This window comes from Centroberyx affinis, unplaced genomic scaffold (assembly GCF_046629955.1).
Source record: "Centroberyx affinis isolate AG114_WGS23_722 - 3 ecotype Tasmania unplaced genomic scaffold, CSIRO-AGI_Caff_v1 ptg000010l_1, whole genome shotgun sequence".
Lineage (NCBI taxonomy): Eukaryota > Metazoa > Chordata > Actinopteri > Beryciformes > Berycidae > Centroberyx > Centroberyx affinis.
Genome location: NW_027278726.1, coordinates 223,348 through 248,934, shown reverse-complemented (window position 1 = coordinate 248,934; position 25,587 = coordinate 223,348). Strand labels below are relative to the sequence as shown.

Genomic DNA, 25,587 nt, shown 5'->3' with positions numbered 1-25,587 from the left:
CCGTACAATTACACAAACAAGCTACTCAATTACAGTAATGAGTAATTAATTAGTTTCTTCCACCATTATGAATGCATGAGGACATATTGGTGCAGCGTGACTCACTCTCACCAACCGCTCTTACTTTGCAAACCCACCCTGCATTTATTCTACTGAAGTTGCCATCTTGTCTCATTCATTCCCCTTTCCATCCCAATAACCATGATTCAGACAATTTTCTGTAGTTAGACACAGACCTTCATATTATCATAAGAACTTTATTCAGCATATTGTACAGTGATTATATACACAACAACGTCTATGTACACATGCAATATGCATTCATTAATACATTATAATAAATTAATTACCTCTCGTTGACTAAAAGGCTGATATTGACAATATACAGTGCTTCACTTGAGACTACTATAAAAGTGCCAAATTCGGTAAGTGAGCGAAACCGTTTGGCGTGGTGGATAAAATTAAAATATTTAAAATCATGTGGAGAGAAGTGATCTCCTGCCGCAGCTCTCAACCATGTGGCATCATGACCCAACAGTCCGGAGGAGTTCATCCTCAAACCAAACACTACAGCAAGCTCTCCACCTTTTGTCCATTCACACTCCATGCCAGTGGGGGCGCATGAAGATTAAAGAGGAACATAAGGAACCTGGAAATAGTGCTGACTATATCTGAGAAAGAGAGAAAAAGTGACAAAGGTGGCTGAGGAAAAAAGGAAAAGAAGAAAGAGATGATGGCATGTCCGCCGGCTAAATCAAACCAGGGGACAGGATGGATTGTTTAGCATGAGATGTTAGCACGGAGATGTAAACAAAGGCAATGAACCCGGAAGAGGGGAGGACAAGCGTTCCCACGCGAGGCGACACAAGCAAACATGTAACAGACGGTCACGCGGTGCAGGCTGGTGTGCGAAAAGGATTCGTCTAGTCTGGCCAGAAAGCCCGGGCACACTGCGGAGACGGAGGCCAGTGTGATGCTTAGGGTTTTTTTTTTTTTCTTTTGTACTTGAGGAAAAGTTAAACTAGTTTCCGCAGCGAGCGCACCGCCAGCTTTTGGGCCTCGACGCCACATAGCCGAGAAACGCTGATCTACTGCATGATGTCGCACAGAACACAGATCTTGGTTTTGCTGCTCGCAGGCCACTGTGGTAAAAATGTGTGAGAGGGCTGGCATGCGACTTTGTGTGGCGCTATGTGGAGCTCGTCTGGCTGGCTAAATTATACTGTGAGAGGAATATTCTGTTCTGGGTGTCTGAGCGCGTCGGCCGGGTGTTCCCTCCTGGCACACGGGCGGCTTTAAGAGTTTCCCCAGCAGCAGCGTTGTCACGATAACTGGACTAATATCAATACTACCTTAAGACAGCTGCAAAAGACTGAAATCAATACTGAATTTCATAAACAGTCGATGCGTTCGCTAAAAATGTGCTCTGAAAAGCTGAAGATCCGCTTCGACGTCGCCTCCAGAGGGCGCATTCGTGCGACCTGGAACGGTTAAAAGAAGAAGAAAGGGGACCGGAATAGACAGACAGACACAGAATAGACAATAGACCGCAGCAGTTGGAAACATTCAACAGCCTCAAACTGTCCACCACAGCTTGAACTGAATCCCAGTCCAACTAAACTGGTTGACGATTCTGTTGCCAGGAGCCAAATATGGAGCCATTTAGCTTACAGCGCCGACCAAGAGGGACAGCAGCTTAGCAAAGCATCTCAGGGCTGTTCTTGTTTGCCGTGGTAGTATTGATCTTTTAGATATTAAAATGAGTACTGAAGTCAGAATTGTGGTGCGGTGACAACACTACCCAGCAGATCCTGAGCCTCGGCCCTCCTCGGCGCCCCCCCCCCCCCCGCCCCCCCCCCCCCCCCCCCCCCCCCCACGTTGTGCTGATGTCAGCGCTCGTTGGCCCCTGCTCCGAACACTGGGGGTCTGTCGGCCTGTATTCCCCCTCGGCCGAGTCTCCATACAGAGCTGCGATTCTGCGCCCGCCGTCGCAGCACAACAGCTACCTTCTTTTCCTCATGCTGGTCTCCATGCGGCCCAGCTCCTCGTAGGACTGGTAGAAGACTTCCAGCTCGCGGCAGCCCCAGCCCCTCCAGACACACAGGCACCACTCCGTGTTTTCCTTGCGAAAGCCACACACAACAGTGTCCTTTGCCACTAGTGCTGCCTCCTCCAGGATCCTGGGAGAGAAAGAGAGAGAGAGAGAGAGAGAGAGAGAACGAGGGAGGGGAGGGGAGGGGGGCGGGGAGGGAAGAGAGAGAGATCGATTTGCGCGGATAAGAGGAGGATGCAGTGCGGAGAAAGAGCTGAAACGCGGTGGCACATCTCCATGCGCTGTAATTAGCATGTGGACTCTCCCTAGAAGCTAGAGGGCAGTTCTAGGAAGCAGTTCCCTGGAAAGCCACGAGGACACTAAATACACTGTTAACAAGGAAATTACTGCTCTGCGCACAAGTTTCTCCAAGAACTGGTGAAGGATTAGCTTCACCCACCCCCGAACCCCCTCCCCAAAAACACCCAGCTCCAAACCCCTTTCTCCTGGACAGCAAAACTGTAAAAATGTCAAGGAATGTGGCAAAGTGATCACTTAAAACCTCTCTTCAGCGGTTATTTATGAGGGCCGTGACACAAAGCATTCTGGGAGGAAGGAGAGCTTCTGGCGACCTTGTTGCCAGAGCTCAGCCAACCATGTATCATGTGGTACAACCCTGTATTATCTTCTTCTATTGTTGTTCATCTTAACCGGGGTGTATCATTATGCTCTCCTGTTGTTAGCTCATGTTCTGTGATATATAGCTTCATGATGACATGAATAGGTGAGGCTGTGCTCTGTGAAGTCAGCCGAAAGCAAGGAGAGCCATCAAGTCGACGCGTGACACACATTAACTCCCAACTCTTGGGTTAAACACTAAATGTGAAATGCAATCAAATAAATTGTCAGCTCGGAGTGGGTAGGCATCACGATATTCACAGATATTATGAGAAACAAAAGAGCAGCCATGTCGTAGGACAGAAACCCTACGGGCCTCTGAACCCCTCCCTTGACCCGAGCCATGACCTCTCCAAGTGTCGCCTGTGTTACAGGTGCACCATGTAATAACTGCTTATTAAGGACGCTGCTTTGGGTGGCCCTTTTATTGCCTGCTGCTAAAAGGCCAAGCCCCTTTGTGTAAGCTCACACAGGAGCCTTTTCTGCAGAGGACCAGCTGCTGGCTCTTTTATAGGAATAATTACAGAGGCCACTGAACCACCATAAGCACTTGATGAAGGATCTCGCTGAGCTTTATTGAAGCTGCATCAGCAAATTAATATCTAGCTCTTTTTTGCTTTTCCCCCCCACTGTTGGTTGGCTGCAAGCATAGCTGAAAAAAAGGGGTTATCTGCAGGTGTCAGCCAAATTTAAAACTTTTTAAGACCTTTTAATGCTACGTGGAAATGAATTCAAGACCACATTAACAACCAAAAAAAAAAAAGAAACAAAGAGCTGGCAAAAACAGCCTATTCTGATTGAACATGTGAAATGAAAGAACTAGAAATGGGCAGAATAAGAAACAGGAACGCCAGGAAATGAATTGTTAAGGGACATAAAGTCCAACTTATTAAAGCAGATGGGATGAAAACTGCATACTGTATTAATCCCAGAGTTCATGCATGTGGGTCCAATTTACTGTGACCAAACGGGGGTGCAAGTAATGTTAGCAATATTAGCAACATTAAGTCAAACCGGCACTACTGCTGGTCCTGTTCACATCTCATGGTGAAACTACAAAATGAATGGCATTTGCTTTATTTCATTTGTTTTACTTTGCCTCAACTAGATATCACTGAATGTAAAGAATCTGTAAATACAACCATCTAATTTTATAGTTTATAGCATCAAAATGAAACTTGATAAAAAAAAAATATATATATTAAGACCTCTAAAATCTGTATAAGGCATTACGTTAATACTTTTAAGGCCTTAAATTTAGAAGTTTTGCGACTTTTGAAGGACCCGTGGAAACCCTGGAAAAAGTAAAGACACAGATGCTGGCTATTCCTCATCGCTGCGCTGTTGTCATGGATCCAACATGGCGCTGGTGCTGCGGTGGAAAGAGATTGCCCTGACATTCAGCTCCCAGCCGTAATGGAAGCTCCACTGCTCCAAAGGTTGCTGTAATTGCTTTTAGATTCTGTTTCGGTGCAATTTCATCTTAAGGCGGCTGTAGCGCAGTAGAAACCATCTCTGTTGGAGCGCTACAGTCAGCCTGTGTTCAGTTCATCTCGCTGACATTTCATCTCACTGGTTAGCGAGGGCGCCCACCTGCTCTACCACGTCAACATCGACTAGTTATTAAAACACAAGGATCAAAGCACCTACCGCTCCCTCTGAAGACCATATCATCTGCTAAACATCAGCACTCACATCATTACAGCCTCTTGAATTGATGCCTTATAGTTTTGATCGAAATAGCACACACTCAATCTGTGCCTATTACACTGGCTGGAAATGCAAAATCAGGGGTGTGTCGGCCTAAAATCCAACAAAGACTCAATCCAAGGGGAGCTTGCACTCACAAAAGTAAGAACAAGTTTCTAAAGTTTCGAGTGACCATACAGACACCAGAATTTCAAGTAGAAATCATTTCCCAGTTACCCCATCACCAGTGCAAAAGGATTACTGATCAATACTTTAAGGCAGTCCTGTAAACAGGATATGACCTCACCCCAAAGAGGAACATCCAGGTGGGCTGAGGACAGCGATGACACGCCCCCTCAGCTGATCGGCCTGCGGCTGCATTTCAATGACCATCACATCGCCTCCACGCCTGTCAAACCACACACACACACATACACACACACACACACACACACACACACACACACACAGAATGTCTTACATTTTAACACTGTATAGTTTAGTTGAGTGGTTCTCACTCCTGCTGGCTTTCTATCCTACTAAAAGTACTTTGTACTCTCATATTTCTATTTAATATATTCTAGTGTTGGAATTCTCAGCTGCATTTGCTCTATTCTCATTTATATTTCTCATTTCTATTTTTTGTCCTATCACTATTTGCTGCTGCAATTACCCAATTTCTCCACAGATATCATTAAAGGTTCATTATATTATATTATATTATATTATATTATATTATATTATATTATATTAGGCGTCTGTTGTGCTACCTGGGGATCCATAGAGTTCCATTCAGCGACAGCACAGTGAAGGCCTGCAGGTGGAAGGGTGGGGGGTTAAAGGTCTCTGCAGAGTCCACATCGGACTCGGGGTTGGCGGATCCCTGCTGGTCCTGGATCCTGTCTGTCTCCTCACAGTCTGTAGACAGCAGCATACTACCGCAGCTGGCCAATGAGCTGAGGGCTCCGGAGCTGGAACGGTCCAATCCCAGTGGCTCGAAGGAGGGGTTGGAGTCCGACGACATGGAGCAGTAGTCCGTCAGCGAATCCTGGTGCTGGATGATCTGAGTGCCCGCCTCCTCGCTGTAGATCAGCGTCACTTCCCCTTTAGCCCACTCCGGCTCCTCTTCCTCTCGGTCCGTGGTCTCGGGGTCAGGGGTCGTATCCACAGCGACGCCCGCGGGTCGCTGCACGGTGAACACGTCCCGCAGCGGGTTGCTGTCTCCACAGCTGAAACCATGACAAGAACTCAATATCAGCTGCTCACATCAAAATCAAATCGAATTTTATTTAGGCTACAGATGAGGCTTTTGTCTCCTGCTCAAATCTGCTCATGTCCTATGGGATCACAGCCTTATAGAGCAGATTTCACATAAATGCTTTACAAACATGGCCCAGAGGAGGAACACTGCCTTGGCTTCAATATATCAGAGAGAGAGAGAGAAGTGCTCATTGGGGTGCTCAGACTATAAAGAGCAGTGAAAAAAAAATCTAATCTCTCTCTCTCTCCAACTCTTCTCTTAAAAGCAGTTAAAAGCCTTTACTTTAGTGGCTAATACATAGAATCACAAATTAAAAGCTCCCCACTAGCAGGAGCACAGGTGCTGTTACTTGCCTTATTGTTTGTGTAAGGGCAAATGATTGGCTTGCATAGCAGCACATAGATCTACATCAATCTACAAAAAGTGGTCTGGTAATCTGGATTCTTTCAAAGTGTTAGGGGTTACAGGTGGAGCCTAGCAGCTCAAGGAGGGGACAGACTCAAACGTCTCCCTCAAAGAGAGACTTTTCAGATCCGTAACGTCTATTGGGATCTGAATGAAGAGTTAGATTATACTTTTCTGTGATCACTTATTCTAGTCCGTTTCTACTTTGGGGTTGTTAGTAGTTGTTTTGTTATGTTTTTATGAAGAGGGTACAGGCGCCAGTACTGTTCCTTTTTAAATGATATGATTATATGTTATGTATTTGATGCGAGGTTTCAACTTTTGATGTTTTTCTTTACGATTTTCCTACTAAAAAAAAACAAGGCTTACAAAAGAAAGTTATTGGTGCCAGTGGTTGACTTCCATCTAGCAATCATGCGCATTAAAGCTCCACCCACCAGTACTTGGCGCAGAGCTGGTAGGTGGCGGCGTGGAAGAGCAGCAGGGTGTTGCTGTGGTCGTCCAGGGTCCACACCGCCTCGTCCCCCCACAGGCCCAGGCTGGAGCTCAGGGACACGATGGAGGACGGGGGGCTGTAGGGCTCCAGCCTCCGAACCGCCTGGAGACTCAGACAGTCGATCACCAGCATGCCGGGACCGTTGGAGAACCACAACTGATGGTGGCAGACAGACGGAGAGGGACGGGATAACAATGATGAGAACGGTAGGTATTGTCAATTGAAATTCCATCACTGGGCCGATATTGGCCTTTTATTAAAAATCAGATCTGGTCCAGTCAGTGTCGTCCACCTCTGATATGATGCAGTTTATTTGATTACATATTTATTGTAGAACTGATCAATACTACACTGGTTGTCTATGGGAAGACCTTAACCTGAACTGATAATAATAAAGGTTAGGGTTAGGGTTATTGGTTTCAGTGGAGAGTTTTGGTGTCCTGTGGTCTAAATGTTGCTTTAAAAGGGCATGAAAAGGTCAAATTTAAAGATTATGAATATCTGCACAAAATATTGGCCATCGGCATTTTAAATCCAAAAATATCAGCATCAGCCTTCAAAAATCTGTTGGTTGAACCCTACACTTATTGACATCACTCCAAAAGGCTTCCATCTTTCTGCAGCTGGTCACTGTCATAAAGCATATTTTGACTTTAAGGTACTTATACATAGCAGATGGCTTAATTTAAACTAGCAGAACCCTGCATCTCCATCCACTGTTCCTCACCTGGGAGCCACTGTTGACCAGAGCCATGCTCCTGACCGGGTAGGGTTTCTGCCGGGGGTCCGAGTCCTCCAGGCCAAACACCGTCTTGTTGAGGGTGTGGGAACACAGGTAGGTTTCCCCCTCCAGAGGAAGGTCTTCCACCAAGCTGTACACCGCCACCAGGCCGTCGGACATCCCCGCAAACACTCTGGCCAGGCTCTAGAGAGATTTTTACATTTTAGGCATTTTAGGCAAATCCGGTCTAGTCAGTCTCATTCACCTTTGATATGATGCAGTTTGATTGATAACATATTGTTTGTGTAATTGATCAATACTGGTTGTTTATGGGAAGACCTAAAATGATTCTAATGTGGCGGTTTCATCACATTCTACACAAGTATGCATGAATATGTTTCAATGGATAGCTTTAGTGTCCCATGATGGTCTAAATGCGGTTTCAGGGGCTTATGCACACTACCAAGAATGAACAATGAGTACTTTTTTTGGACAAGAAATTTACACATTTAATGATATTGAATTTCGGCACAAAATATCAGCTATTGGCAGCTTCAGTCTAAAAATAATGGTATCGGCCTTCAACAAACTATATTTGTCAAACTCTCCTCCAGACATTGTGAAACGCTTTGGGTAAGAGCGTCCTCCAAATGTAAAATGTTACACCCCTTAAAATGTATAACTATATTACCTTATCAAGAAGAAAATATTACAATATTGGTCCAAAGATGTTATTAGATTATCTAGCAATTGTTGACATTAACAACTTTTACCGCCTTTGACTCATTTAGAGGGACAGTTTATTAGATTCTGATCTGTTATAACATTATCAGTTGCTACAGGCCAGACAACTGACCCGCCCCACCCATCCACCACCTGGACTCCTGCAACAACACTTCAAAGGTACCCAGGGTGCTGAGAGGAATGGGGGGGCGGGGTGCTGATGGAGGGAAGGGAGACGAGGGAGGTCAGAGGGGTAACAGCCAGTACAGACCGTAAAACAACTTTTCCCACAAAAGCTGAATTTGGTGCATGACAGTCAGGCTGTGTATAAATCAATGGCAGTAGGCTGTTTGAAGGCAATTATATAGAGGCTAGCAAGCCGTTCCCACACATTTATCAACAGCTACCGTGTTGCTGTACAAACACTGGAACAACCTCATAAAGAGTCAATAGACATTTGCAGACTTTTGTTTCCTGTAAAACAAAAAAGACAAAAAACTTTTCTTCGACCTCTCTAAGAAAAATTGCTTCCCTCCCACTTGACAATGTCCGCAAGCCACCTGAAAACTCAAGAGTGTTATAAAAAAGACAAACTCTAACCTCTAAGTTACTGGGATGACAGTGTGGAAGTGTGTGAATATGTGAAGGGATGAGCGAATGTGCATGAATGTGTGTGTGTGTGTGTGTGTGTGTGTGATGACGTGGACTGACCTGGTCTCTTGCTGGGACAGGGAACAGGCAGGTGATGACGGCCGGACAGGAGAAATGTCTCTGGGGCTGACTGAGTGGACACATCTCCTTCAGACTATAGATGAACACCTCCTGCTCCTAACACACACACACACACACACACACACACACACACACACACACACACACACAAGATATTACACAAAGATTAAATGTTTCCTGTTGCTGTTGATGTCATTAACAAATAATTTCCTTGGATTTTCTGTTGATGCAGCTTGAGTTTCTCTTCTCTGTCTGCACAGCCATGGTGGCTATCACCGCTCATGCCAACTACCCAGTTCCTCTTCTATTTATTCCAAATAAACTGGAAATGAAAAACGCATCACTTCCTCTTTGCCAGAGGATTTTTCCCCAGAAAGAGCTACCAGACACCAGGTGTTTAGAACAGAAAATGTGAAAGCGTCACATGAACTGACTACATGTTGAATCGCTGTTGTGTTATATCAATCCGTGTTAGAGAGTAGCAAAACACACATTTATTTGCATGAAAACACTGTGGATAATTACTTACTACACCTCTTAATTCAATTTTTGACCCTCTGAAACATTTTGACAAGCTTACATTACATGACATGATCAGTTGCTACATGCCTAACCACTGAAATGGTGGAATGACCCTTTAAAAACATCAACCTCAACATGATGTGTTTGGTTTTGGGTGGGTGGTCTGTACCTCGGTGGCCGTCCACAGAGTGTTGTCCATCTTCATCTGACAGCTGAGCCTGCTGCCTGGACACGGCATCCTCTTCACCTCTACCTGGCCCTTCTCCATATTCACCACACTATAGTTCCTACAGACCAGACAGATACAAGACACAGAGATAACCATACACACTCAGACATCACCATGCAGATTCCAGCCGCATTGCCTACAACTCCGGTTGGTTGCACAGTGGAGAGAAACATCATAATGAGTCCCATCACACGGTGACGTTAGGATAAAACAAATCTCTAATGATCTCTGTGGGAAAACTGGGCCGTTGCAGCAGCAGCAAAACAGTAATAGACCACATCAAAGCATATGAGTAAGAATAGAGCAAATGGGGAGTATTAAACATAATTTCAACACTACAACCAAAATGCATCATCCCTCCAAGTTTCAAAATTAAGACCAGTGGTGTCTGAGATATCATACTTGAGTTAATAACCGACCTTTAATTATAGCACCCACATTCAGTGTAACTTGTAACAATAGCTGGATTAATGCACCCCGATTAGACCAACCAGTGTCATTTTGGGAATGCTGTTTTGTCAAATTCAGACCAGTGGTGTCTGAGATGTCATGTCTGAGGAACAGACTGAAAATATGACTCTGCAGTATGAAATAAGTAAAAATATGAACACATATGCAATACATGCTCAAAAGTGTGTGTTGTATTCACATTAACGGGTCTACAGAAGGCCATACATATATATACGTATATACATATATAAAGTGTCAAGGTGTGTAGACATGCGTTGCAAAAACTATTCACGTTATCAATATACTCAATTTATACATGTCGATAACCTTTGCAGATTTGGGTATGTGCATTACTAGCTGTTCACCTCATCAAAAACTCCAGATGGAGGAACCAAAAGTACAGAAATCTTATTCAAACTGCACCTAAACATAAAATAAATCTCTATTTTACTAGTCGTCATTCCAATAAGACACCACAGAGAAGACCCATAAATCTTTTCTCTAAAAGGAAAGTGAATGAATCGTCTGTGTGAATTTGATTGGCGGTCGTTGTTGGCTGTTGCTTCCAACGGCCAGTTCCCATGTCCAGAGGTCTGGTGAGGGGCAGTGGGAGCGATTGGGGGGGGGTTGGTAATGGGGTATTAACATAGTGAAAGGGTTAATGGCAGGAAGATGGCCTATAGCAGCCAGCAGCAGTCATTAGCACCACCTGTATGAAGGGATGAAAGCTGCTTTTATTATACGGAGATTAACTTGGAGTCCTGCAGCACACACACAGCAAACAATACAGCAATTACACCAGACACCTGGGAGCCATCACAGCCAGGAAGGTGTGTGTGTGTGCGTGCAATTGAAGCAGCGTGTGTGTGTGCATGATGACTGTAGTGTATGTGCATCTGAGTGTGTACTGTAAGATTTAAAAGAGTGTGTGTGCGCACTCTTAATACAGCTTTCGCGAAAGCACGGGCAGCTTGAATACATCTTCAGATCATGAGTTTCAAAATGAAAATTAGACTCGCCCGCGTCCCCCTCGGCACAAACAAAGTCTCCAGGCTCCACAGAGAGAAAATATATATCCGAGATGGTTTCAGAAGAGTGAACTTGTCTTCCTCCCAGTTAATGAGCTGGAGAAAGGGGTTGGGCTGAGGTTAAAAGCTCAGAGGAAGACAGAGCAGCTTTCCCATTAAGAGGTAATTACATTGCCCAGATTTAAGGACTTTAACAGCTGTTTGAGTGTCTCGCATACTGCAACAAAAAGGACAGGAGAGACAGGGCTGTGTGTTGTGTAGACTAGGGTTTGACCCCATACTGATCGATACATTTGGATTAAAGCTACTCATAGCTGATATTTTGTAGCAATAGTCAAAACCTTTAAAGTTGACCATTTTCATGCCCAAAAATTCCACACAATCACAAGTATTCAGTGTTTCCCCTGAATTTCATTCTTGTCTATATATCTGTCTATATATCTTGTCTATATGCATCCATACTATACTGGTATAACCCTTGTATAAATTTACTTTTGTGCCAGGTGTGCAAATCAAATGTTGGAATTGTTAAAACAACTGCTGCAAAGGTGTTCAGTTGAAGTAATGGGTTTTGCACAGCATTGATATCGGGACAGGGTTGGACTAGAGAGGGACAAAACAATGCCAAAAAATTAAAACCAAAATTAAAACCAAAAGTAAAGTGGTTAGCATTACACAAAATAGCTGATCATCAGACACAGACACAAACCTGTCATCCTTGTCTCCGTCCCAGAAGACACCGCTGTATCCCTGCAGCTGGGACAGGAAGAGCTGGGAATGGCTGTCGCAGGACAATAAATACTTCAGACAGGGGAAGCTGGGCTCCTGCATCTGCCTCACACACTGCATGGCCAGAGGCCTCTGCACAGAAACACACACACACACACACGTCCTTTCCATTACAATATTTGGATTATGACAACATGTTTTGTTGTAGCTACAGTTAGACCACTTCTGGGGTTTTTGAAGGCACATAGTGATATTTTTGGATTAAAGCTGATAGCTGATGAGCTGAGGATTCAGATTCTCCCCCAGATGTGTATTCTTGCCAAGATGGAAAAGCCTCTGAAAGAGCAGTTAGATCATGGGACACTCTCCATTGAAAGCCATACAAATAAGGCTCAGAGATGAACCTCCATCATATAGGAGGTGGACAACACTGACTGGCCAATATCAAATAAAAAAAAGAAAAGGCCAATATTGGACTGATACATCAGTCTAACCCTAGTTGTAGCACTTGTGTAAAAGAAATCCATGTTCAAAACAAATCCAGTTGTCCCTGGATGCAGTCTTTTCCTTTTGCATTAGTGTCAATGCATAAAGCTGTCAGTGTTCATTGAGGACAGCAGCACAGTAGAGGTGGTAGGTAAGGGTGGGAACACAATAGACTGCAATTACCCCCTGTCCTGCAAGTTCTTGTTCCAGCTCTACTCTTGCACATCTGATCCAATTAAGGTCTTAATGCTGATTGGTTGAGCAGTAGAGACAGATCTATCTGAACAGGGCAGGCATGAAAGTGTGTAGCTCTTAATTGGACCATATAAAAATAAATAGAACCAAAAATCACTGTGAGAATATATTGAAATGTATGAATCCATAGCCTATTTTTCCAGTTCAATACTTTGTAGCTTCAGATCACTACATGATGCAATCAGAGCCTCTCTCACAGCCCACAAGCAGTCAGAATAGAGCGACCCATCGACCAAGTCCCTCTCAGTGTGAAGCAGCAGTAACTAACCTTCTCAGGCTTGGTGTCCCAGCATTCAGTCAGCATGCTGTGGAGGCAGTAGAACTGCACCTCCTCTGGGCTGCCCAGCACGGGACGCACGCCTTTGGAAAGCTTCTTGGCGATCTGGAGCTGGTGGTGGCCCAACACTGGCCTCCGGCCCGACAGCAGCTCATACAGCACCATGCCATAGGAGAACATGTCCACCTGGGGGAGGGAGGGGAAGAGGGGCATGATGGAAGAAAAATAGAAGCGAGATCAATTCAATTTAATTCAAAAAGGTCAGATATACAGTTCCATCTGAGAGGTTATTAAGAATCCTTGTATGAGCAATACCATATGTGAAATATTCATCATACATTTGAATTTAAATAGGCAGGAGGGTGGGGGGATAGCGGTGGCTGGTAAGTCATGCAATACATGTCAGGAATGTAAATGAAATGGATAGTAATAAAGGGGGGTTATATAAATATATGTAGACAACAACTTCAACACTAGAACATACAGCACTAGTAGAAATGTATGAATGGAAAATATGAGAAAAAGTTTACAGCATTATGAGGTTGTGCCAAAAACATTTTTCAGTAGTATGGCACAATGACATAAAAACAGGCGCAGATATATGGCAAATCTTTCATATACACAGCTATAAAACCTGACAAAACTATATTCATGTAATTATCTATGGGGTAACAGGAGGGGAGTTGAACTGACACAGTGATAGCTTGAGTGCTACTGATAACTATGGAGAGGTGCAAAGAGGGCGGATATTCCACAACAAACACTAACAAGACGCTCGACTCCGGCTTATTCTGGTCTCCTCTTATCTACTGGAGGCCATTCATCTTGTCCGTGAAACACATCATATCTGAGGTCCTAAATACCCAAGTGAATTCCTTCCTATGAATGGTCATAGATAGTGTCTGGGTGAATAGGGTCCTGTGGGCATTCCCAGAATAACTCGAGAGGTAAACAGTGGTGCGAGGCCAAAAACCACTCAAGTACATCTGTGGTGACATCACTTGGTAGCTACTCCAGATATGTTGGAGGGCTGTGGTATGCTGTGGCGTCACTGGGGCTATGGAAAAACTATGGCATATTCATATAAGGCAAGTCTTCTTCACTTCAATCTGACACTTTCTCTTTACAGCCTTCTCACTCCACAATGTACATACTTTGCCTGTAATTTTTATGCTTGCTAGAACAACATCTACATGATGTTGCCAAGAGACTGTAGGCTTTTCATTGTTTGTTTCATTGTTTCATTGACCTCGTTTGACTGCACGTCTGAACTGCCTGTGCTAAAAACCTTTATAGACCAGCTACGGAACCCGGGAGTGGCCGTTCTGTAGGGGAAATGTATTTTGTGGTAACGCGGCATGAACTTGTGCCGCATAACAAGCTATTGTGTGCGATACATAAAACATGCACACGAGTTGCATAAACAGCATTCAAATGGATAGAAAACAAATACGTCAATATAGAGAGCTAGTTATGAGATGTTTTGTAGGAGAGCTCCAAGTGTTGGGCAATACAAATCCTTTATAAAGTCTGTAACATCCCTCCAGTCTGCATATTGACAGTAGTAAAGCATATTGGCTCTCAATAGTCAATTGTCTCTCAATAGTCAATAGTCTTGTCAATACTTTCTTACCAACAATAACACCTTGCATCACAGCAATGTCAGCAGTTTTTACCTAACATAAAACTTGATTAAGGAGTCTACCATATCAAAGGCTTGAGTCAAATAAATATATCTATACTCTAAAGGAATATCAGGCTGATTAAACTAAAATTAATGCAATCAAGTAAAATCAACTAAATATGGCAAGTGGCACATATTTAATCATCATGATATCATTGTCAAATTAACTGTGATGCCTTGGTTGAATGACCTAAACAAATGAGACCATGGTGGAGATGAATGGCAGCCTTCATCTCGCCCCAGTGGTGTTGTTAGCACAAGTGTTTCTCAAAATTAAGACCACATTTCCCATAAACTCCACTGCTTCCTGGTGCAAATTTTCATCACCCTCCTTCTTCTTCTCCTTTCCTTTCCTTCTTCAGTCAAATGCTCTCTCTTTGGATTTACGGAAGAGGATAAATGTGTTGGAAGTGGTTTTTCCATTGGACTTTCACTCCTCCTTGTCCACTTACTTTATTAAACTTAAAGGCTCCAATCATTATTACATTTTGCAGTATAATTAATGGGATTAGATTTACGTGTTGTGGTTCTCTGTTCCCAACCTATTAGTCTTGTCACCCAGTAGTCATGATGTTATCCAAGACTGTAAACAAATGACTTGTAACAACTGTTGTGTTGTCTGGATCCATAACTGTCATAGAAAAACACTTACACATGTTCCATTATTTGCCAAGACGCTCACAGCTGGCAAGCATGCAACTAGAACAAAGCTAGTTTTCACTTATTTTCCCATCATACCTTTCATCCTTTCCCTCCTCTCTCCATCTCTGACTCTCTTCACTCCCTCTACCTCTGCCTGCATCTCATTACAATCGCTAAACCTCATCAAAAAGTGAAATTAACGCCCAGGAGAGGGAAAAGGAGCCTGATTGGCTGAGGTCAGCAGACTCTGTGGGATAGGGGCTGATGAATAGAGGCCGGGGCTTATGGAGATTTCTCTCTGCTCTTTGAAAGGCTCTTCTACAGAAACATGGGCTAGCAAAGCAGTAACCCCTAGTAAACCTAGCCTCCCCGGAGAGAAGCGGAGCTCACAGAAGCCCAGGCCGGCCACGTCAGACCAACACACAGTTACAATCTGAATGGAAGATGACAGAGAGAGCGAGTCCTGGCCGACTCCAAATACCATTTACTGGAACACTCTAGTTCTCAATCAAATAGGCACTGAGCAAGATTGAAGGTTACATTTACATGAGCACAATAATGTGACTATTCCCAACAGTCCGAGTAAGAAAAGGGTGCCATTTAGCCGGTTACATGATGTGACACTTCTCCTAATAATCCAATTTATGTGACATGGTTATTGCAAGGACTCAAAAGGAAATGACAAAGGTGTATCTATGTTCTGACTGGTCTCTATTAATGCCAGTAAAGTCAAAGTACTCCACAAATGTCACTGCGATTACACTTACTCCAACTAAGAGCATAGCTGCACTGACATAAGCAGAGTATGGCCTTTACATGGGTCCTGCCTAACTCACATTATTGTCTCAACAGCATTACTCAAATCATTTTTTGTGTGCATGTAAATGTGGTTGCTGATACAGCTACGGTAAAACATGCACACACACGCCTTTCCTTTGCTATTAAAGCAAACATGTGGTACTAATCAGACAGTAGGGCAACATGCTGCAGAGAGGAAGTAGCCAGTCATAACAGTCAGCCCACTAACTATAAATCCTCTGGAACGACAAGTAAAATAAACGCCGAGGCCGGGGCAGCCCTTTCGCTCTTTATACCTTACGCTGAAAGAAGGGGAATATGGATCAATAGGAGTCCATATTGATCTTCCCCATGCTGTGTATTTGCTGTGGTCGGTTGCTGAAACTAATTTAGTCACTTAAGAGTTCATCCAGTATGATTAATTCAACATGTGTCCCAAGACAGGATTGAGCACATAATATATCAAGAGTTTCAAATGTGATGGTGAAGTAAAATGTCACACAGACACTGGAAAGCCAATGACTGTACCTTACTGTCTGTTAAAAATATCAATAAAAAACAGAAGTGATGCTGGAACCACCAAGCTGAGACATACAGTATATAGTCTTATGTTAATGAATAGGCTATCTTTTCTAAACTCCCTATTGCCTTCTTGATTGAGGTGACTAAAGTGACTCTGGTTCTGATTTAAAGCTGCAGCGTGTAGCATTATAACATCAATAACTCATTACCACATTAATTTTGAGACATTAGTATAATTACTGTAAACAAACAAGACCATTGCTGAGAAGATTGCCAGCCTCTAGCGGACTCTACACTGCATTTTACAGTGTGTGCCACCAGGTCGGATCTGGCGGGAAATCTGCTTGCTTTATGGCACAAACAGTTAGAGGGTGCAGTTCTTCCAGAGCAAACAGAGCTAAAGCTTTCACAGTTTCTGCCAATGGCAGATGGTGGAAGGAGTGAAAGACTGATGGAAAAGTCACTTCCAACATGTTTATCCTCTTGAGTAAAGCCAAAGATACAAAGCATTCGACAGGAACCAACCGGGTTTGTGGGAAATGTGGTTAATTTTAGAAACTCTAACAACACAACTGTGAGATAGAGGCTACCAACTGTCTCCACCATGGTCTCATTTGTTTAATTATACAAAGGTATCACAATTAACTTGACAATGATATATTGATGTTTAACAATATGCTGATGCTACACAAAGCACATTGAAGGTGTTTGAGAAGAGGTAGAGCGTACCTTCTCATCGTACACGATGCCTGGCCGGATCTCAGGAGCCTGGTAGCCCGGCGTGCCCTCGACCCCCAAAGCCCCCTCATGGAAGGACTGCCGAGAGATGCCATAGTCAGACAGCTTGATGTTGATTGGATCCTGCACCTGAAATAAGGCAGACGAATGACTGACTTAGATGACGTAAACGGCAATAAGTCCTGATCTTATGGTTTTGTGTAAATCGTCCCATACAGACCTCCAGAGACCACACCAGGATGTTGTCAGATTTGAGGTCGCAGAAGATGATGTTCTTCCTGTGCAGGTACGCCAGACCTGCTGCGATCTGATAGGCTGCTCTGAAGGTCAGCATGTGACCCAAGGGCATGTAACTGGAGCCTACACAGAGAAAAAAAAAACATAACTAAATGCTCCACTAAAGAACGCAGACGCAGAGTTTAAGACTGAGTTCAGGTGGGATATCAGATGAAGAAGATCACCCATACTAGCCTTTGCCTTTGTGCTTTTCCTCTAGCACGGTGTTGAGGCTGCCCAGGGGGGCGAGCTGCAGGGCGAAGCACAGCGGGTGGATGCTGATGCCCACCAGAGAGACGATGCACGGATGCTGCAGAGAGTGCAACATGCTGGCCTCCTGGCGGAACTCTGAGAAGCTCCGACAGGCGTCCACAGACTGGAGGTGCTTCACCATGGTGTCTGGAGCGATGGAGGGAGGGATGAGGTGACATGGAACGATAGAGGGAAAGAGATAAAGGGATGCATTCAAATGGAAATAGCACAAACTGTTGTACTGGCTGGACCTGCACAACCAGGGGTGAGTAGGCCCAGCAAATCCCATGAAGACTAGATACAAGAGGAGCCTCATTCACAAATGGAGGAAAAAACCTTCTCACACTGAGATGTTTAAATGCAAAGACTTTCCATTTCTATTCTCCATCTGAATATTCCTGTCCTCCATTCACTATTGTGGTTATCCATTGTGGCCCATGTGATGTCTCTGCTCTCCACATCCTAGTCCTCTTGATGGATCATTTGCAGTGATGATGGGGTAACTCGAAAACAGAGTGGAATAAAAATAGTCACTTTGCACTTTGCATTTTAACATCTCAGCTTGAGGGTTTTTTTCCTCTATTTGTGAGTGTGAGCTCCCCTTGCATCTAGTCTTTTATGGATTCAAATGGAACAATATAATCGTGTTTGTTTATACACTTTGGCAAAGGAAATATTGTAGCCGGTGCAGTAAAATGTCTAATTTCAGGCACATATATACATGCATGAGAGAACTGTCTAGCTACAGGCCGAGGTTCTGTCCTCATGATTGAAAGGAGGCTGTGCTGCAGTGTGTCTGGGACCAATGTGAGTTAGAGATTACACACAGCGGAGGGAGACCCACATTAAGCTGTAGCCATGACCAAGAACATTCCCATAGGTCCTGTTCCCCTGGACAGATTTATAGCTGGCCTTGTTAATTCTGTAAAATGTGAGACGGTGTGTGTGTGTGTGTGTGTGTGTGTGTGTGTGTGTGTGTGTGTGTGTGGATGTACATCCATGTTAGTGCCACTGCAAGTTAATTGCACTGGTTAGAGAGACGATGCTTCATCTATCTGTGCTGAGATTGCCCTTTCGGCTATAATGAACAGTGCTGGGTTCCTGAACGTCCACTGCACCCCTACACAGTAAAGCACCCAGCACCCAGGATGTTGGACCCATTAGAGTTATTAGACTGGAACAGAGACACCCCTCATCCAGAGCGACCAGCCAGTCAGGCAGGCAGAGTCATTTCAGACCACCTTGAGCAGTGACCTCTGGCTGAGGCGGTGGAAACAAAGAGCACTGCCTAGGGAAGATGGATGACCCACTGTAGTTCACTGCAGGAGACCTGGGTTGAGGCACATGGGCCATGCTACCTCTCAAAATCCACTACATCAATGGTCTGTCAGATCCCAGCCAAGTTACACATTATTATTTATTTATGCTGAATTGTATGCATTTGACCTCACTTGAATATACTGTAAAAAAAAAAACTAGTTTTGCAACAAACTTAATTAAAATAACTGTGTCCAATTCAGGACACATGGCCACTCTTCAAATATGTCAAATCTCATAAAGACAACTAACACCAATCAGTTAAGAACTTACACAAAAAAGAAGTGCAACCCCTTATATTCCATTTTGGACAAAGATGTTTTCATGAGCATAGCCATTTTTTCTGAGATCGTATCTCTCTGGCTCTTCCACATCCTAACTACTGCTGACCAAACCTTTTGTTTATATCTTTCCATTGGCTAGTTATAGGGGAGAAGGAGGCTACATGAAGACCCTGTCGCCCAACACAATCGAAGGGGTCGTGTTCTTGTATATCTGAGAAAATGAACAGACTTGAGGGCAGAACCTGCAATCATACAGTATGTCACATAGTGAAGACACAGAGGGATAAAATCTAAACTAACATGAACTGAACGAACTGGCCAAGTCTTTCACATTGTAAAACTATGTTATCGTCCATTTGAAGGCACTGGAAGAGAAATAACTTACAACTTGAGGTACAAATGATATTTTCAAATTTAAAAAAGTCAGATAGAGCATGACTAATTTCTGAAAACGTCAATGAAAACAGTACAGGGTGAATCGTATTCATTACTGAATGTGAACATTTGGTAGAATTATAAGATTATATATGATTTGGCCATTTGAAGTTAGCTAAAATCCTCAAAAAATGTGTAATTGTAATGACTCAGCGTTTACCCCTTAGTAAGAGTGATGCTGTTGTGTGATCCACATTACTATTGAGTGGATGATATCAGTACAGACACCAGTAGTGGTCAGTGGAATAGGTAATACATTTCCCCTCAAATAAGCTCCAATGACCTACAGTCAGGCCCCTAACCATATAGTCTATGGCTGGCTCAGGTATTAATCCTATATGACAGGTCAGGACTGACAGTCCAACACAACCAAAGACACATTGGTAACCCGGTTAATAGGTGATGCAGCTGATATAACGTAATGTCGTTAGTCGTGATTATTAGTCATTTGAGAATTTGTTTTAAGACCTGAGCCTTTTTGAGTGAATGGCTGGCCATTACAGAAAGCCAGATTACATTGCAATTGAGCCTTCATGGTATCAGGCAATTCAGAAAAAAAAAGAAAAGGCCAAGAGGAGACGTGAGATAAAGGGAGTTTATCTGTTAGTTGTCATCATGAACATTTTTATGCTGGTACGTAATGTTTTTGCCTCGTAAAATCAAGATAAGTAGTAGTCACACTAGAGATTGCTAGCTAGCCATCACTTAAGTATTACAAGCCTGGCTACCACTCAGCTGAAATTTCTCTAAAATAAAAAACTCACACAGAATACAATGTTCTTTTTTTTTTTTTTAGCTCTGACCCTTTTTTACCCTTCTTAGCTTTGTTGTCCATGAAGCTAACGTCATCCACAACTATAAGCTGCATGTTTGCTAACTCACACAAATGTTTGGACCTCCTTTATTTATTAAATCCTCTCAGCGGGGATTTTGTAGCAAAAATATTCAGTGTGACAATTCATTGGTTTTGATATTTGCATAACGGAATAGAGTGTAAACTAGAGTTTCCAGGGACACCATTAGTGCTCTCTCAGTCTCCTCTATAGTTGCAGGGAGAACTGAATGGGTTTCATTTGTACGTCATGTCAGTATTCAAACCTGTCAGTATTCAAACCTTGCCCCTTTCCGATGATAATTAATAGCATGTTCTTGTCACAGAGGTTTTATGTTGCGTGTGTGTGTGTGTGTGTGTGTGAGTATGTGTATTTTGGATGAGGGGGGGTGTCAGGACCACCACTGATGGATGCCATCAGCTTGGAGAGGGGATTCAATAAAACAAACATCAACAAACAGTGACCCTGAAACCAACAGGGCCTGGTGGAGGAACAACACATGGACTAATGGAACACATGGTACATTTAGCCAATGCACAAAACAAGTGTTTTCATAACAGCAACACTGAAAGCCTTCGGGGTTGCCAAACCTGGCTCATTGTTTTGCAAATGCTGCTGTTTATGCCAGCCTTGTGATCTGAGACTTTCTCCCAAGAGATGCACATTGTGAAGCCGCAGACTCCTGGAAGGTCAAAAGCACGAGGGGAAGAGAGGAGAGAGAAATGCAGGGGAAAATGAGAATAGACACTGGCAGGAAAATGGAAAAATAGGACAAGGACAAAGTGCACAGAGCACAGGAAGAGAAGCCAAATATGTTTGTGGACAAATATGGAGGGGAAAATCCATAGAGGACAGAATGAGAGGAGAGAGAGGGCTGAGAAGGAAGAAAGGTGAAACATTTAGGGCGAGAGATGGCCTTTAAAAATGCATGAGGGCTTGAGGCCGAGATATCAGAAATCACTTGAGACTGAAATATCAGAGCTACCAATGTCAATGTCGTCCGCCTCTGGTAAGATGGATATGAAGCAGTTTGTTTTATTTATTGTAGAACTGATCAATACTACACTGGCTGTCTATGGGAAGCCCTTAACCTGATAGTAGTAGTAGTGGTAGTAGTAGTAGTAGTAGTATAATCCTGGGTTTCAGTGTTGAGTTTTAGTGTCTCATGGTCTAAATGCTGTTTCAGAAGCTTTTCCACCCAGACAAGAATTCAGGGGGAAAATGTGTGATTTTTTATTTTAAAATGAATGGTCGGTTCAAACGATCGGTCAAACTGTATTTCAGAAATTCAAAACAGAGATAATAATAGAGATACGCTCGGTGCCAGGACATTCAGCTGTTGACAGTATTATTGCTATTATGATGACTCACACCCTAAATCACAGAGTGTGTTTCTGTACCTGTGTCACTGCTAATGGTCTGCTGTCGACACTTCTTGAAGTGGAAGCGCTTGACGGCCACCGGCTGCTCCCGGTAGCGGGCTCGGTAGATGATGGTCCCACTGCCGCCCTGGCCGAGAATATTCCTCTCCTCCTCCGAGCACTCCAACTGGGCCTTCTCCAAGAAGAGCCTATCTCACACACACACACACACATATAAGTTTTAAGACATCTTTTCTTTTTCATTAATCTCCAAACCTTTGTCCTTAAACGTCACCCTCTTCACCACATGCCTGATCTTAAACCTTACATTTTTAAGTCACAATCTGTGACCTTTTCATATAAATAAATGTCTATTTTGCTACTCTCTATCGATGATTGATACAACACAATAGTGATTCAACCTATATTCAGTTCATGAAAGCTTTTACATTTGCTGTTCTAAACACCCGGTGTCTGGTAGCTCTTTCCTGGGAAAAATCCTGATACCTTGTACATTTCAGGTTTGTTTGGAATAAACAGAAGAAGAACTGGGTAGTTAGCATGAGCAGTGATAGCCACCATGGCTGAACAGACAAAGAAAAGAGAAACTCAAACTGCATCAACAGAAAATCAACGTACATCACAGTACTGGACACACTGTTTGATTGACAGGTGATCTCTGGGAAGAGCAGTGCAGAAACACCAAAATTTGTGGATTACCACTTAAAATCTTACTAATTCTAATCACAACACTTACTCCATATCCTAAAATAATACTTTTCCTAGCGAGGCCGGGAAATGGTTCTCACAAGTGACACAATTTCAGGGGTTTCTATTCTTGCAGAATTTGAACCCCATTAGTGAGAAAGCAGTGATCACACACACATCCATCAATGGAGTTTTACTGTCCCGTCGTCTAAAATCTAAATTTCAGAGGCTTTTCCACTCTGACAAAAAAAAAAAAAAAAAAAGGTCAGATTTCAGCGCAAAATATCAGCTATCAGCAGCTTTACTCCAAAAATATCGGTATTACTTTCGGCCATCCCATTTGGGCAAACCCTAACACCCACCCACACACACACACACACACACACACACATAAATATGCAGTACACATTCTGTTAAGTACCTCAGTCAATATCTTCACATCTGTCAACACATTCACCACAAAGCTTCAGATTACCCAGAATCCTAACCTCAGCTTTACCCATGTTGTGCGTCAGCCACATGAGGCACATCTGGGAAACAAAGCCTACTTTCTGTCTACAGAGCTCTGCTATAGGCTGACAGTACAGCTGCATTCCTCAACCTTTAGAAGTATCCTCTCCATCCCTCTATCATCCCCTCCTCACAGCTCTTTCATGTGGGGGCTTCAGCTACGAGGGGCGACATAAACAAATCAAGATGGTGGCTTAAATTACCGAAGAACAATAGCCCTTGGTCAGTTGCCAATCTACACGGTGACAGAGTTTTCACGTCCAACTCTGGAAACGGTTTCCCTGAAGGTCGCACATGTGGACGGAGAGCTGCAGCAACATCACTGCAGCCAGTTTCTGCTAACATGTGCTTTAAATTACATTTCAGCTGAATCATCCATTGGTCCATACAAAGCATTTGCGCACACATTTGTGTGTGTGTGTGTATTAAGGTTCAACCAGTATGGGTTATGAAGGCTGATACCCAATACTGATATTTTCAGATTAAAGCTGCCAATAGCTGATATTTTGTTTGATTTGATTTGTTTTTCCTCAGCCCATCCAAGCCCTCTAGGGTCTTACAGGACAAGTCACTGAATATACACATAGGTGGTCGATACCAATACCAGTATTCTTGGATTGAGGCAGCCGTATTCAATATCTAAATTTGGCTATATTCATGCCAGACAATTCCAAAAAACACCAAGTATTCAGTGCTTACTCCAGAATTTTAACCTCCGTATCAGAGATAGACGACACTGATTGTCTGATATCCGATCTTGCCAAAATATTGGCTACAACGAATATATTAGTCTAACACCCGAGTGTGTGTGCACACTTAAACCGCCACATGGGTCTAGTAGTGGATGATGTAAACTGGTGGCACCAGTGTTTAAGGAAGTCGTTGCTCCAATATCTGCCTTGCGTTTATTAAGAGCACAAGTACAACACATATGGGCGATTGCACAAATATTTGTAAGGGTTGTTAAACCGTTAAGGCAAACATTTCAGCGGGTCTGTGGTGTTTCACAGAGATATACTTACGCAACTGACACCCCCCTCCACCCCTACGCATTTCTGAGTCCTTGACCAAGTGTGTGTGTGTGTGTGTGTGTGTGTGTGTGTGTTAGGAGAGACAGAGAATGAGTCCGTGAGTGTTTATGCGAATGCTTGGGGGAGTAGCGGGTTGCCCTTGAGGCTTGACAATACATCAACAGACGCTGTCACTGGCAAGAAATCAACTGAAACTCATTATGCAGCCAAACCCCTGGAGAGCTGCTGATTGTCACCGTGTGTCTGTGTGTGTGTGTGTGTGTGTGCGTCTGCTACTCGGTATGTACTGTGTGCACCATTCAGCTCCTGTGGAATCTGCCTGGTTGAAGCACAGACAAGCCGTCAGACCGGTCCTACTCAGTAGTTCGGGGGGACGTGTGCCAAGTCAGTGGAGGTCTGAAAAACATCCACACACTGGCGACATGAGCATCAGATCCGCCCTGCCTGCCTCACTGAGGGAGATAAGGGAGGCTGTGGCTTTAGAGAGGGAAAGGGCAAGCAAAAGACATGTGCAAGAAGGCAAGAGCCGAGACTGTTCAGAGGTGGAAGGTCAAGTGTTCGGTACGAGAAGAACGGGCTTTTGGCAAAGTGCTGGGGTTTCATCAATTGTATTCAAGAGGTTTTTGTCCTCCCACAATGAAATCTGGGAAGAATTATGGATCTTCTTCCATTTTTGTCTTATTCCTTCCTTCCATCCCGCACGATATCTCAGACACTGCTGATTAGATTTTGACGAAACTTGGGGGAATGATGCTTCTCAGCACTGCACTCAAAACCGCATTCAAAATTACACTGATTGGCCCAAGAGAGACACTACAATTAAAGATCAAATCAATGTTACTTGTGATTTGTTACTGATTGGCCCAGAGGGGGACTGCACCAACGACAAGTTGCCTTGTTTTAACCTTTATTTATCCAGGGTAAGTCGACTGAGCATTCTCATGATTACTATTTTCCAGCAACACCCTGCTTTATATTCACAGTTACACACATTGACACTGACCAGGGAGCTGCTCAACCAACCACAGTCTTCTGCTGTCGGCCACTGGGAGCTGCCCAGGACGACCTCAGTCTTCTACTCTTCTTCTAACCTCCAGACTACTGCCGCCCCCGCCAAGAGCTGCTGCGTTCCAGAGATAATGGAAAGTCAAAAATTTGGACTTCCTACCAAGATGCAATGGAACGGCCCTGCAAGCTGGAATTCTAAGTAGGAGACTCAGGCAAGATTTCTTAACCCTGAGGTCTCCGAGATTCAGTTAACATATAAAATTGAAAGTGAAGTTGCATTTTCTATGCTAAGGTTTGGGCAACAAAAATCACGTTATCCTCCATGTTTCTTCCCTGGTTTTTCTGAGCTTGTGCACTGGAACGCACAGAGGATGTAATTACGACCTACCAGCCGGGAATTTCCCACTTCTGACTTTGAATGGAACAACAACAATAACAAAATAAACACAACATGAGATGCCGCAAGGTTCAGACT

At 43.7% G+C, this 25,587-nt stretch overlaps 1 protein-coding gene across 2 annotated transcripts in view; it reads right to left on the bottom strand.

The window, feature by feature from the left end:
• Positions 1-1,888: 1,888 nt before the first annotated feature.
• Positions 1,889-25,587, bottom strand: part of lrrk1 (leucine-rich repeat kinase 1) — a 62,069-nt gene continuing 38,370 nt past the window's right edge. The window contains exons 27-40 of one of the 2 annotated variants that reach the window (XM_071532194.1): positions 21,895-22,064; positions 17,575-17,772; positions 17,318-17,457; positions 17,089-17,226; positions 12,705-12,899; positions 11,676-11,827; positions 9,429-9,546; positions 8,717-8,833; positions 8,498-8,508; positions 7,289-7,475; positions 6,503-6,717; positions 5,170-5,628; positions 4,707-4,808; positions 1,889-2,180 (exon numbers count right to left, since the gene is read on the bottom strand). In XM_071532194.1, the coding sequence (XP_071388295.1) occupies positions 2,003-2,180; positions 4,707-4,808; positions 5,170-5,628; positions 6,503-6,717; positions 7,289-7,475; positions 8,498-8,508; positions 8,717-8,833; positions 9,429-9,546; positions 11,676-11,827; positions 12,705-12,899; positions 17,089-17,226; positions 17,318-17,457; positions 17,575-17,772; positions 21,895-22,064 (2,380 nt within the window). In that variant the 3' untranslated portion in view covers positions 1,889-2,002. Of the gene's footprint in view, positions 2,181-4,706; positions 4,809-5,169; positions 5,629-6,502; positions 6,718-7,288; positions 7,487-8,497; positions 8,509-8,716; positions 8,834-9,428; positions 9,547-11,675; positions 11,828-12,704; positions 12,900-17,088; positions 17,227-17,317; positions 17,458-17,568; positions 17,773-21,894; positions 22,065-25,587 lie in introns of both variants that reach the window. The other variant, XM_071532106.1, reaches the window with a different exon arrangement.